Raw genomic sequence first — 14,965 nt, 5'->3', positions numbered from 1 at the left:
GATCGAAGAATGTCAGCCAAAACCAAAATTTTTGTACGGTTGGCGTGTCATATCAAAAAATTTCCACAGTGCATTGGCCCTTAAATAATTTTAGTTCGGAATACAGCTCTGGGACATTCAGCAAAACGATTAGACTAAACAAATCAAAAGTAGGTCTGCCATGAAAAAGTGATCAGTTTAGTAAATGTTTCTCAGAAATTCGGACTCCTAAGATACTTTTTCTTACCAAAGTTGCCGGTAAGCACCTTTACATAATGAAGACAAAACCTTGTCGGGTCATTATAGGCGAAGTTGCGAAGCATTAGGCACTAAAATAATTTTATGATTTCTTTTGCAGAACTACGATTCGCGTATTGAGCAAAATTTGAAAGCATGTCAGGTGACAAGAAATTTTTTCGACAGCAATATATTGGGAAATCACTCTGAGCAAGGTAGTAAATAGCCATTGTTTTTTTTTTTTAGAGCAAAATCTGAGATGATCGATAGACACGTCTGGGACACTTGGCGTCGAGTGACCCAAATGTAAGATCCGGTGGCAGGGGCAGCCAACGTGGGCCAAGGTCCAGAAAGTGAGCCGCGGCAGATGGAGAAACAAACACGCCCGTCAGGCAGTTGACGGTGACCGGAAGCTGGCCGTCCCCAAGGAAGCGGACGGGCTGCAGGCCATTGGCACAAGCACTCTTCGTTTGTTCCAGCGGTGACCCATAGCTGCGCGGCGTACGCGGTGTATACGTGCGCTGCATATAGTGTAAATAAACAAGCGGAAATGGCAGCAGACGAGACGAGCGGGTCGGTGAGGATGTAGCTCCGCAGAAGGACGCGAGGCGATTGAGTACCCCGGGACCACGAGGGCAAGCACGAGCTTCTGAAAGGACCCCGGGGGGCTCTGTCGCAACGGCGCGTCCGCGGCTCGCACGAAGTACACGCGAGAAGAAAGAGAGAAGTAAAATAACGGCAGTGCATGTTTGCATTTCTCGCAATGCGCGAGCGCGCGCGTTCTCCTGGAGCGGGCCGAAAGCGAAAACACGAGTGCTGCAAGACCGGGGGGAGGGAGAGGGCGCGACGGCGACGCAACAAGTGCCGAAATCTAAGCCGGCCCTGGCAGCAGTCCACGGCTGTAATCTCTCGCGGGGGCTGCCCCGAGCTATCGTGTACAAACGCTGTATACGCGTCGCCTCCTCTATCAGCTGTAGCGCTATAGCGCTCGCACGTCTTCCGCCGAAAATGGCGCCGTCGCGGGACGTCGTCGCTCGCGCAGCTCTGGTCGCGGTGCTGTCGGTCCACGTCTGCAGCCAGCCGGTCGCGTCGGTTTCGCTGGACCGCTACCTGCAGGACCCGCTTCCGGTGCCCGAGTTCAACATCTCGACGCGTTCGTCGCTGGTAGCGGTGCGCGGTCGCTTCTGGGACCTGCAGCTGCACGGGCTGTCGGCGACCCGGCTGGAACGGGCCACTGCCAACCTGACCGGCCAGACGGCCGAAGTGGCCACGCGCACCGAGCTGGTCTCGCTGCGCGGCCAGTACGTGCTCAGCGGGGACTTCGCGTTCGTCGCGCTGCGCGGCAACGGCACCTTCTGGATGAACGCCACCAACGCGGTGGCGTCGGCCCGCGCTGAGCTAGAGCGGGGACCCCACGGGGGTCCTTGGGTGCGCGAGGTAAGCGCGAAGCTGGAGGTAGACGACATCGACCTGCACATGGAGAACCTGATGGGCGGCGGCCGCTGGTCGACATTTAGCAACTCGCTCCTCAACCAGATCAGCGGCACGGTCTTCAAGAAGGTGCGTGCATCGACCAGCGCAGAGAGGGTGCGGGCGTGCGTATACTGAACGTTCAGTGGGGATGGATGTGTAATGCCAGCTGATAGGCAAAGATAACCGCACGCATTCTCAAGAAAATATGAAAGATAACACCAAAACTTGAGTATGCATCATCCAGTGGAATACCATTCACTAACCAAATGGTAAACTCGCGTGATGAATTCATATGAGCACCCGTGATCGATAATCATAAATCTCCCCTACGATCCAGTCCAATTTGGAAGACAGGTTGGCTTTTGTTTTTAACTATATATAGTTTAATATTCTTATTGGAGTTGACTTGCGCATGGTCTCCGAGTGTTTACCAGTGAGCAGCGACGACGAATATATCTATGACAGACGCGCACCAAGACCCGCCGTGACGCTATCGAGGGGGCAACGTTCTGTAGTGAAAACTCAGCAAACTGAACTTCCTTTGCTTTTTATGCTTTTTACTTCGCGTTTGGACGTCGCTTTCGCCTTTCGCTATTTGAGCAAAAACATGCAGTGTCGTGGAAGAGCTCGTTGCACTAAAACAACATAAAAAGATCAGCGCTTGAAATGCATACAAGTCGGTGGCAACGTAATCTGCTCGCGAGTACATAGCATCACTTCGATACTAATCACGGAGAGCGACGCTATTCCGAAACATTCTCTTGACAAGCTGAGCGCTGACATAGAGAGAGAGAGAGAGAGAGAGAGAGAGAGAGAAATCTATTTACAGAAAGGCAGAGAGGTCGGCCTGAGCTATAACTTGCTCTGGAGCGCTGACATAGTTTTCACAGAACTGTGCGGTTTTCAAGAGACCACCATCGAAAGAGTGCTGGCAGTTCTATTGGGTATATATAGGTGCTCTTATATGTCTGTGCGCGGCCGCACCGAAGTCAGCTGGCTATAGTGCGGCCAGTACGCCGCGGGAACCTCTGCAGTGTCGGAATCTCTGACAACTATCATTACAGAAGGGGGACCTCAAATATCCTTGCTCGGCTCTTTTATACGTTTCCATTCTGCGCGATCTCCATTATGATCCCCATCACGCGCGATGTATACACACATACACCAGGCCAGGTACGTGAAGAAGGGATCGCAAAGTTTACGTTGCTTCGAGAATGCCGAGCGGAAGGGTCGCATACTGCGTAGTCCCTTGAGCAAAAGTATACGGACCAGGGATTCTGCGATAAAGCCTATATACTATCTTATCCACAATATGCATGTAACTTGAAATTGAGGACTGCATGTCCGAACTTGGCATTGCGACCTTTGCAGTGCACTCACTCGTCAATTTCAGTTTGTACGTCTTGAATTACGAATACTTTCCTACTTCCTTTTTTTTTTTTTTCTTCGGCGAGGCTGTTGTCCGGCCGTTTACACTGCACTCAACGGGTGTATATTGTCAACCGCCGAAGGTTACGGGACGAAGTATCTGCCAAGAAGCTGAGTACTCGCGAAGCGTGGTCACTCAGCCTCGAATTAAATGTTCCAGCATGTATATAGCACAGCCTTCGCCAGCTACACGGTGATTCATTAAATTAGAAGTGTCGTGCCTCAACAGTGCAGGAATCTACATTTTCGGGGGAAAACCGTATATACCCCGCCTAAACCTTTGCCGTTGCCTGTGTACGCGCACCGCAGGCGGAGCAGTCGCTGCGTGGCGAGATCGAGCAGAACGTGCGCCGGCGCGTGAACGAGGAGCTGTCCCGCGTGCCGGTGGACCTGACGGCCGCGCGCTCCGAGCGGCTGGTGGACGCGCTGCTGGAGCGCACCGCCGAGCAGCTGCGGCTCGTCGACCCGTACGCGCTGCCGGACCAGGCGCGCTCCTTCGACCAGGACCTGCTCGTGCTCCGCGCCCAGGGCGAGATGCGCCTCGAGGACGGCACGCTCCACGGCCTGTCCACCATTCGGCGCACGGGCGAGGTGCTCGCCTTCTACCAGGTAAACCATCGCTACTGGGTAACGTTGAGGTAAACGAGGGGGGTCCTTCCTCTAGTAGAGGTGAAGCGCGAAGCATACGCGGACAAGATGAACCGGAAGCAAAACGGCACGTGTGTACCGGGTGGTACTTTATAATGTTTTACAGAATTTTTAAAAATCAACTGTGACGTATGATGGCATAATAATTCCATTCCTTTTTGGGCTGGAATATTTCGAGGAGGGGGACATCACTTGCACGATAAATCGAAATGCGTATTAAACTAATCAACGGACGTTCACTAATTGACACCTTAATTAATTACTTTACGGCTCATATTGCAGTTTACGAATTGTACGTATAGCCGGTGAGTTGGCAAGGCGTAGCCACTTAGAATAGATTTTCGGGACGACACCAGTTTCGAGATATTATTTAATTTCCGGACTTAGCGAAGAAATACGTATCAGCGACCCAATTACTTTTGTACTGCAATGCATAAAACGGCGTTTTCTTAGAAATGTAACTGGAACGACAGTGCATTTTTAGCATAAGTTTGATGGCGCATATTTTGAAACTGCATGGTGTCATCCGCGGAATTCTGTATTTATGTGGATGTGCCTTGCAGTCTCACTGGCTACAATTTGTAAATTTCAATAGGTGCTATAAGGTAATTTTTGTGCATTTTTGTTAACTAGTCGATTCTGCATTTCGCTTGCTCGTCCAGGTAATGCTTTACAGAAACACCTGGTCACATAACGGCAGCTAGTGTACTATAGTATTCAAAGAACACAAAGCCGGAAGAAATATTCGAAATGATGCTGTAATAGCAAAATCACAGGTATTTGACGGACGACTACGCCGCCACCGCGTTTTCTCGCCAGCCTTCTCTAACATATATATTCACCTCGTACTCGACTCCATGCAACGCAGCGAAAGCTCCGGGTCGCACCAGCACACAAGGAAGCCTCTCCTACTATCCGCGCGACGCCGACTAGATGGGAGCACGCGATTCGTTTACATGGATTCGACGCGAGCGGGTCGAGTAAGACAAGAGTCGAGTTCACCCAGCCCGACCCGACAGTGTTTACATGCATCTTGCCAGGCATCTTACAAAGTAGTGCGAATATGCGCACGCCTGTAGTGAAAAAGGAAACAAACACATATATGATGTCGGCTCATTGGTATGTCTAAAGCACACCGTAATGAAATAGCGCTTTATATTAAGGGCCCTTCGTTTTCGGGTTGTATATCTTTTGCAATCAGGGGAGTAAAAATCGAGTGCCATTTCTAAAGAGCAAAACCGCAGACAAATGGGTGTTTTGTTGTCCGGCAGCCGAAAGTTCGGGATTTTTCGGGTATAGCCTTTACAAACAAATAACACAAGCAATGATCTCCTTTTAGACAGAAACGTTCCATTTAAGGAAGCGAAACCGCTCGCAGGAACGCGTAATTACGAAGAGAGCTGCTCGCAAATCACGTGAGGAGCACATATCTGCAAATATGCAATGGAAATAAACCATATTAACAAAAACAACAAATGGAGGCGGGTTTGGCAAACCTTGTGTGCTAGTTTTTTTTTTTTAACAAAGAAAGAAAAAAGTGCGAAAAGTAGTACACAAAGGCATGCATGCTTCGCACGAGTTGTGATCCTTTTCCTCATATTACAATCTCTTGTTGAGGTACGTTATCATATGCATTGGGAGCATTTCTCTGTCCATCCTGGCGGGCCTCGTGGGGGAGTTGGAGGGGGAAGGGAGGGGACCTTGCGGGCCTTTAACCGTTGTTTGTGTCGCCCTGTTTCACTGGTTCCCCATATATGCTTTTGCAACAAAATTAATGAAATATCAACTAGACGACGAATCAGCCGTACTTCAAACGTGACGTAGTTCGGTAAACGTCCTCTCAAAGTATACCAGCTACCGTTCGAAATGCAGAGGAACGTCCACGCTGCGTTAACTCACTTGCTATAGCGCATTACACCGTCGCATACACGTGTGAGACAATGCGTCATCGTCATGTAAACGCAGCTACTAAAAAAATCAAACAAGTTTTCGTTCACTCAAGGCCGGCAGGCTCTGAATATATTATATGTATATATATGCCTGTTTTCGCTTATGTTTTAAGCGAGAACAAGGCATAAACCGTAAACAAGGCATAAACCATATCCATATATCAATGATAATTACAATATCATTATATCTTGATCACTTTCTCACAGAAGGTGGGCGGTGCTCATAGTTTTGCAACACCTGCATTTATTATTATCTTGTATGACAGGGCAAACTTCGATGAGAAATCGGGTTGAACTCGATAGTCATAAATCTCCTTCGGGGTGCAAAACTCGGGAATTATCGGGTTTTACTAGAAAAAAAAAAGGACTCTCATTATATTCAGCGGCTTATTTTATTTACTTGACTTTATATAAGTCAGCCATTCGTTATGCATGTGACACTATAAGTGTGTGCCCATCCTTGGCTAATCCTCCAGAATGGGTATGTCCCGCAGTGAAGCAACAAACGGTATGCCTAAGTATCCTCAGCGAAACAAATAAACGTCCTAAAGCGCCGACATTGTCTACGCCTTCTTCCCCCGGTTTTTCTTTTTTTTTCTTTTTCTTTTTTGAGCGTCTGCTTGGTTGGCTTATTGCAAAGTAAAGTGGGCCGGTCTTCGATCCAGTGCATGCCGGAGATGGCGCGTGATGAAAAGTGAGCCGATCCCGGAGAGAGTGTAATCAGTGGTCGCGTGGAATGTGTGTTTGTGTGGGGCGCGAAATTTGAGCGTGATGAAATTTCAAGCGATGTCGAGGGTGCCGCTTCTTATACCGTGCCGTCACCCGAGCGTGGCAGCAACGATGACGTCACCGCGCCATATTCGACTGCCATGGTGACCTATAAGGTTAAACATAAGCCTTCGTTGTGATGGAGACGCAGCCGGTAACGCTGCTGGCATCTGCGCCAAAAATCCGGGGCCATGCTGGCGCACTGGTGGTACCCTATTGTGGCAACGCGTCTTGTGGTGCCTTCGGTTTTCTTGTTTACGTAGCTTTTCACCGTACTTAGTACAAGAACATGGCGGCCGCGATGACGTCTGTACAAACTGTATGATGCAAACCTCTGTCAGTCGATTATTAAGAGGGATAGGCCAAGAATGGCCTATCTGTCTGTCTATCTATCTATATATGCAAGTCAGAAATGAATGGAGGTGGGAGATGAACATATTCAAAAAACAAGCAAAAGAAATTATTGCATCCTAGCCAATAAATCAAGGAGGTTTATTCCACTCTTGTTCCGAACTCGTGTAACACCTCAGAATATTACCATATTTTTTTCTTCTTCTTTTCTTTTTCAATAGCGAGACGGCGTGAAATACTTCGAGTAAATGGCATACCTTAAGTCGCATTAGAATAATGTTCTCCTTATTTGTAGCCCTTATGATGTGCCGCCGCTCATCTCCGGCGTGGTCTAGTGGCTAGGATACCTGGCTCTCACCCAGGAGGCCCGGGTTCGATTCCCGGCGTCGGAAGAGTGAGGTCTCATGGTGTAACGGTTAGCACTCTGGACTCTGAATCCAGCGATCCGAGTTCAAATCTCGGTGAGACCTTGGTTTTTTTTTTCCTCTAACGTTAGGGGCGTGCGAATATGAAATTGCCACACACACACACACACACACACACACACACACACACACACACACACACACACACACACACACACACACACACACACACACACACACATATATATATATATATATACATATATATATATATATTCTTTTAGTGAAAGTGACACAGGCGCCTACTACGGAGGGGCTCCGGGGCCCGAGCCACCTCCGCAACTTTCCGGGAGGGGGCTGGGGGGGGGGGGTGTCGTTACCAGAGTTCTGTCATCCACATCATTTGAGGTTTCTTTCGAGTTGCGTCTACCTTGTTGAAGGCTTACTGCATCATTGTTGGTGCGGACGTGCGCGACTTTTAATGCATACTTTCGCTTTATTTCTGCAAGTATTGACAATAGGAGGACAAGCGCATTAGAAGTACCAGAGGCGGCTACCTTATCCGTAATTTCTCATTTAAAATTAAAGAAAAAGAAATTAAGCTGTAAACACTATGCACAGACAATATATTTAAATTATACACAGGACAAAGTTCATTATATTTTTGAATAAGAGGAGGTGGCCAATGAACTACTATTTCTAATGGTATGGGTGGCCTATGCCTAGATAATGAATATGTCGTTGCATGTTCACCTCGCTTCGAATAGCCCTGCATGCTTTTTGACCCCCCCTCAAAAAAAAAAAGAAGGAAAGAAAAAGAAAAAGCCTGCAGACTTCAGTGACCCCTTCGGCAAAGTCTTTTCAACGGCGTGTGAAATGCAGGTGAATGATATGTGTCTCAGTTGTGGGGATGCGCGACTATCGCGCGTCTCCTGATGTTTTTCCCGCATAGCGCGTCTCCTGTGATCCGGCTTCGCCGCATGGCCTGCGTGATGCCCGCGGCGGTCGATGTGGTTGAAGCGCAGTGCGGGAGAGGGCGCGAGTATTGCGCTGCTAACGCCGCCGACAGGCGAAGTTACTTGGGCGCCGGGAGACAAGGCGCTTGCTCTTTCCCGGCGGGTCGGCTAACAGCGAGGACGTCCCGCGCGCGCGCGCCGACCCATGCTTCTGCGAGACTGTCTCGCGTGGCCGCCTTGGAATGCGCCACCGTTCGCGTGACAGTACGCGCGAATGACCAGGCGTTGGGATCCAGCATGGGGCGAACATATTCCCTCGCTTCCGGTCGCGGTGAGTCGGACTTCTAGATTTGTCGCGCGCCCCATCGGCATGTTTTGTGGATAGCAACTCGGCTAGCAGGCATTGATCTATGAAATGTGCAATAAATGCCCTTGAGACTGTTTGCACTACTGTGTTGTCGTTCCTTTGTCCCAAGAGTACGGGAGGAGAACTCCACACAGTACTGCTTCTTTTTCCAGTAAGCAATGCCAACAACTTATTAAAAGAAGAACAAAGAAAAGGAAAATAGAAAGACTCTTCTAATAATTTCAGACATTTATTAGGGATGGATTCATCGCCACTTGCATGCAGAGGTTATAAATATGTATAGTTCACTCGGTAACCGAAATGAGGCCACGCCGGATTCACTCAAAATCAGAATGAACATTAGTTAATATAAGCACAGCAGTGTTTATATACTCGGAGACTCACAGTGAAAAGACAGTGCAGTTTCTCCGCAAAGGCGAGGCAGCATTAGTGATAGCGAAGTATGACAATTACACCAAAGAAGATTATGCCACCGAGAGGCAGGTTATTGGTGGCGCGGGAGGACTCGGGCTGCTCCTACTATGAGGTCTTGCAAATACTCATATAAGGCCGTCACACGAAGTTTTTTCAAGTAAGGTAACATATATTCAAGGTAACATATATGGAGCTCGGAAAGCTAGTCACCCCCTCCTCCTCTTCCTGCCCCAACGAAACAAGAAAACTTTTCGCCTAGGTGACGGTCAGCTTGAGAGTTGGGGGTCTTGCTACGGTTCGCCATGTGAAATTTCCAAGCAGTCTCACGGAAGCAGGTTGATCGTACTGGATTTAGCTGCAGCTGCGAAATGCAGAGCACGTCACTCCGCTCAGCAGCTTTTCATTTTTCTTTACGATGTCCTAATTACACTCATTGAACTGTTTCTGCACTGGCGACACCGTCCCGACTGAAGGCATAGCGTGTGCCCCGACGTTGTCATCCATTCGTCTTTTTCGATCACGAACCTCTTCGCTGACCCGCCGTGGTGGGCAGTGCATGGCTTCCGCGGCGTTCTGATGCTGGGCATTCGAGGTGGCGGGTTCAGTCCTCGCTCCCAAGCGAGAAGTCTCGAGTACTGTGCTTTGGGACGGCAAACCCGAGAGTCTTCTATAGCGAAGCTTTCTTTGCGAACCCTCCCGAACTTTCTTGACCTTGAGTGTTGGCCGAGTGCTACTGCTGACCTGCCAAATATTGAAGTACGTGGCCGATGCTGGGACTGAGCCTCTGCTTCTCCCTCAATCTGCCACGTTGCAAGTGTCCGAGCTATCGCTCGTTTGCCTGCTGTTTGATTCCGGTTGCAGGAAAAAAGATAAAAAATCAAGGAACACTTAGGTATCCTTACGTGGATGAATGCGGAAGCATTGTGACCACCCCGCGATGTTTAGACATCACGTCACAACGTAAAGTCGTGGTTACAACCTTGCCACCAAAGGTCGAGGGTTCGAGTGCCCTAATTAACTTTACCTTACTTTACTGCGCCTTATTCAACACCAATGGTCGTGAGTTCGAGTGTCTCAATTAACTCTATCTTAATTAGTTGTACCTTCATTAACTTCGCATTAATACCAAAGGTCGTGGGTTCGAGTACTTTAACTCTCTTAATTAACTGTCTTGCCTTAATTAACACCAAAGCTACGTCGTGGGCTCAATTCGCACCGATGGCCGTGACTTTTAGTGATTTAATTAACTATCTTAATTACATTTCTTGCCTTAACACCAAAGGTACGTCGTTGACCGAACTCCTACTAAGGGTCGTGGGTTCTAGCGCTGTACCTCCCTTAATTAACTATACCCTAATTAACTTCGCCATAATTAACACCAAAGGTCGAGGGCTCGACTCCTACCAAATTTCGTGGGTTCGAGCGCCTTAATTAACATATTAATTACATTAGTTTTAATTAACAACATAGGTGGCGGGTTTCACTCTCACCAAAGGCCAAGGGTTCGTAGCCTTTTTGTACCATTATGCACATGTGGTCACGCCGCGAACGGCGGATTTTCGCCTCATGAGCCATTTAATGCTTTCGCATTAAAAAGTCGCACTTTCGCCTCAAAGGCCAAGGATTGATTGCTATAACAACTTATTAGATAGCTATACGCAGTAAGGTTAGTAGCTTTACCGGCTGTAAAACTAAACATTCGCTTGCTAGCTAAATTTAAAAAAAAACACGGTGTCATGCGAGCACAGGCAAACACGAACACAACTCACTCGATGACCGCGGACACTCGCTGTCAGAACGTTGGCGTGATGAAGAACGGCAGCACCGACGAGTGAATTCCCCTTCGTGCAGCCTGTTGTTTCAACACGAACTAGGCGAGCGAGAACGCAACGCACACGAAGCCATCAGCTTTCCGGATCGGTTAGCCTTCGAACTCGCTGCAGAAGATTGAACGCGCGCGGCCGCGCTGAGCCGCACCATCCATGCGCAGCCATGGCCGGAATAGAAATTGAGGAGAACCTCCCTAAGCGGGAATTTTCCTAGATATGTGTAGCGTTATATGACGGTAGGCATGGTGCGGAATGCGTTAGGCGTGGTAATGATGCTGATGTAGCACGTGTTATGTATTTGTTAGTTATGTATTTCTGCATGTATTATTTACATAGGCGTGAGGAGTACCAGCAGACAGATGAGCATATTCACATTGACGAACATATACATTTCGCATCACGACGACCGCCATATTACGTTACGCATATCTTCGGCAGCTCCCGTACAGGGAGCTTCCGCTTAATTTGTTTGCGCGATGCAGTATAACGCGCTAATGCCGTCATAGGCAGCGGAGGAAGCACAGCTGAGCGTGCATGCCTAATTAGTGCACGAGTGGCGCACCCTCTCGTTTTGCGTCTCCTTTGTCACCTTCTATTCTCGCTGTCTGGTGTTCACCAGGGCGTCTCATACTGCTTGCTATCCCCATTAGCATAGGCTTAAGTGTATCTGCCCCTCACCAGGCCTCAAGCAAATTTTAGTTATAAGCTGGAAGTTGTTACGTGTCCTCTAAGGAGCGTTCTGCTGCAAAATTTTATTCAAGTAAGTTCATTAGTAGCCGAGATAGAAATATTTCAGTGCCGCGAACCTATGATTTCATGAGGCGAGCTCCACTGCCGAGCGAGGCACTCTCTCCACTTGTCCCGTCTAGCCTCCGCAAGCGGCGGCCGCGGGGTCTTTCGCGGCGCGTAGCGATGTAATACTTTGCAGACGATCGTTATCGCGCATTGTATGCTCTGCGCTTGTCAGCTCAAAATGGCCTGACCTGCTGAGGCCCTTTCTACGTATGGCGTATGAAGAACGTCGAAAGCGGACAGGCTCGTACAATGTTTTGCGCCGGCGCGCATATTGTTATCGCCGATGAGTCGATCGTTTATCACTGTACTGCGGATGACAGCTATAAGCCGCGCACACAATGAGCTTAAACTGCGCATTCTCGCCGTGTATTGGGAAAGGGCTTTCCTGGGGTCATACGTAATTTTTCGTCCGACTCGCTATTTAATGCTACGTATTAAAACTCGCATTGCCCGCCTATTATTTTCCAGCGCTGGCGATAGAGCTTGTTGTGCTCGCCTCGCGGTAAGGTGTGCATGACGAACAATCGTAAACACGGGCGCTCCTTTGTTCAGTTGAGGCTGATAAAATTCGCAGTCTCATCCCACAAATTCAGGTGTCTGTCGCAATTCTTGCAGTTCACGACACAGCACGTCTTCCCTCTGCTCCTGAACATCTTAAATAAATAGCACAAGCGATACTTGGCCTCTCGGCGGAACGTTGCCGCTTGCTGGAGCGGTCGGTGCCTGGTTAGTCCCGATTTGGAAGACGTTCAATGGCGGCGCGCCTGTGGCGGCTTCTAATGCGCAATGCATAGACTGCTCGCGTGTTGATCATGATCATGATCCCAATACTATGGCACTTACCCAAAATTAGGTTATTCGCCAAGAAGCGGGAGGTGCATATCATGCCGACGCCAACTAGCTCTTTGAGATGATCGCCGCAAGTCGGCGATGATCTCCATACTGTGGCACATACCTACAACGGGAGATTGGCAAAGAATGGGGCGGTATATACATTTAAAATAAATATGGATTCAAGAAATACAAGCCAATATACGAATTGTGACATTGCGTAGCACGGGTGCGCGAGAGCGCCATGCGCGCGCACCAGTTTGTTATTGACACAGGAATAAAATGGCCGAATTTATAGCACTTCATTAACCGCTTCACATATTCCAATATGCGCGTTGGATCTGCATGTTTTTTTTTTCTATACCGATAGCAGTTTACACGTACGGACACACCAGGTACATTTTCGCCGTTGCAGTCGGTGACTCTAGTCGCCGTGCATTCCTAAAAAAGGCTAAGTGCGAGGAAAACGAGCGGCCTGCGCGCCGTATGCTGTGGGCGAGCAGAAAGGAACGTTTCGCTTCCTGCGCGCCGTCTTCCCGCGCGCCTAGTCGCGTATAGTTTCCGAGTCGTGATTTGAGTGTTTGATTAGCGGCACATCTGAAATGGTGCAGAGATCGGCAAATGCGCACCGCGCCGCCTGCCACGTTACAACTTGTGGCAGCCTCATTATTATTAGACGTCCCCCACACACGTACATATATACACCGATTCCTTGAGCGCCGTTCCTTGAGAGCCGAAGAGTGTCGGTAAAGCTACATCAATCTGTCAAAAGATACATAAACTTCACAAAAACACGCCTTTCCATGTTGACGTACACAAGGGCACATAGCTCTGACCCTTTCAATGCAATGGCAGATAGCTGAGCACACAAGAACACACAACCACCGACACCTTGTGTCAGATTTATTCACGACTTCGTGAGCTGCCCCCCCCCCCCCCCGGAAAAAGTAATAATAATAATAAAAAATCCTCAGACGCGACCGGCGTGCTCTTAACGTAACCTCACAAGAGTGGAGGATACGTGCTGGGGTAGTTCTCATCCCTGCCGTCATCCGCAAGTGGAAGGGTTTCGCCAATGACGACGCGACCTGCACAAACTATTGCACAAACTATACGACCCTGGCACGAGACACGGATTTGTACCACCTGCTGTTGACATGGCCAGGTACTATATATCCGGGAGCCGTCGCCGAGACGCTGACTTCGGCAAGTGGAGTCAAGACGCCTCTAATTAGGGCCTTGCTGGGCTTCCTGCATGATGCAGGACTGCATTCATATTTTATAGGATTTTTAAAGTTTTATTTGTGCTATGCCATAAGGCAGCCCTCCTCCAAAAAACTTGCGACAGCATGTGCTTGTTGCGAACATCGAGTGAGATTTGCTCCCTTTTGCCTGTGCGCGCGTGACACTATGTCTGTTTACTTAGTAGGCGAATATTTACTGCAATTTACACGACCTCAAGAACTATATACGAAGCTTACTTTGCGACCTTCCTGTTTTGGATTATGCTATCCACTCTTGCACACCGGCTGATGCCAGCCACAACGAAGCGCCAAGGACGTCGAACCTCAGCAGCACCTCAGGTGGCGGCCTTTTAACTATGCGCAGGACGGCACGCTCCTGCTGGAGGCGGACGTGGGCTTCTCGAACCTGACGGGTCGCTGGCGCTGGTGGGCGCAGCTTCTGGGCGCGGGACCCTCGGGCGACGCCTCGCTCGGCGTGCAGGGCCTGTCGCTGCACCTGCGCATCGCGCTTCCCCTGCAGGAAGGGGCCGGCAGCCCCGCCGTGCTGGGGCCCCTGCGGCTCGAGGCCGTCGAGCTGCGCGACATCGGCCAGGTGTGGCTCGACCTCGGAGGCCTGGGCGCGTTCGACTTCTTGCTCGAGGCGCTCGTCAATCTGGTGACGAACGTGTTCAAGTGGTCGCTCGCGGAGGCCGCCCTCGACACCGTGGCCGCCGCCCTGAGGACGGAGATCGCCCAACTGCCATCGTTTGAGCTGCACTAGACCGAGCCTGTGCGCGTGTGGCGAGCACGCGCGCAACAGCGTGCGCCGCCACGCGCTCATCGGATGACTTTGTGAAATGCTGGAGACAGTTCCTACACAGCGCTTGTCTGAACGGTCGGGAATTCGGTTGTCGTCGGACGGCACTCCTGATCAACACCTGACGGGGATTCGCCCCGACATATATCGCGACGCACACTTCGCATTTCTCGCGTTTTCAACCGGGCGCGGCTACTCCACGATGCGCACAAATGCCGCTGCAGATAAAAGCCTCCAATGGGAATGTCTTTTTTTCTAAACAGCAACGTGCACACACGTGCACAGTGACAGGAACGTCGATGAAAAATAAGGTAAGAAATCTGGGCTGTAGGCAAGGGTACATGGAAACAGATTTTAAAAGAACAAGAAGAAAAAAGAAGGCAGACACCTTTTTTGCAAACGTTCTCTTGCAACAGAAGCCACGCTTTATTTCGTAATAAAGGGGATTCCCATGCGCGACTGCTAATGGTAGCTACGGTCAGGTACATAGCGTAGATGCCGCGGCCGCCGCGGGATGCCGCCACGAGTCCACTGG

The 14,965-nt window shown here is 49.6% G+C and overlaps 1 protein-coding gene and 2 non-coding genes across 3 annotated transcripts; all 3 read left to right on the top strand.

Moving 5' to 3' along the window:
• Nucleotides 1-1,052: 1,052 nt before the first annotated feature.
• Nucleotides 1,053-14,638, top strand: LOC135909628 (uncharacterized). Its single transcript, XM_065441631.2, has 3 exons — nt 1,053-1,776; nt 3,427-3,726; nt 13,999-14,638. Exons 1-3 carry the CDS (start codon nt 1,225-1,227, stop codon nt 14,392-14,394), a joined length of 1,248 nt encoding a protein of 415 aa, XP_065297703.2. The 5' UTR covers nt 1,053-1,224; the 3' UTR covers nt 14,395-14,638.
• Nucleotides 7,154-7,225, top strand: TRNAE-CUC (transfer RNA glutamic acid (anticodon CUC)). Its single transcript has one exon. It is a non-coding gene; the product is annotated as a tRNA-Glu (tRNA).
• TRNAQ-CUG (transfer RNA glutamine (anticodon CUG)) lies at nt 7,232-7,303 on the top strand. Its single transcript has one exon. It is a non-coding gene; the product is annotated as a tRNA-Gln (tRNA).
• Nucleotides 14,639-14,965: the final 327 nt, after the last annotated feature.

The sequence above is a fragment of the Dermacentor albipictus genome, chromosome 1, assembly GCF_038994185.2.
Source record: "Dermacentor albipictus isolate Rhodes 1998 colony chromosome 1, USDA_Dalb.pri_finalv2, whole genome shotgun sequence".
Classification (NCBI taxonomy): domain Eukaryota; kingdom Metazoa; phylum Arthropoda; class Arachnida; order Ixodida; family Ixodidae; genus Dermacentor; species Dermacentor albipictus.
The sequence above is the reverse complement of the archived record's forward strand: the minus strand, read 5'-3'. Positions and strand labels throughout refer to the sequence as shown.

Bases quoted from the DNA above. Each gene is read 5' to 3' on its own strand.
- LOC135909628 (XM_065441631.2), top strand. From the start codon at position 1,225: ATGGCGCCGTCGCGGGACGTCGTCGCTCGCGCAGCTCTGGTCGCGGTG. The intron at 1,777-3,426 runs GTGCGTGCATCG...CGCGCACCGCAG, and splicing joins GCGGCACGGTCTTCAAGAAG to GCGGAGCAGTCGCTGCGTGG. The intron at 3,727-13,998 runs GTAAACCATCGC...AACTATGCGCAG, and splicing joins AGGTGCTCGCCTTCTACCAG to GACGGCACGCTCCTGCTGGA.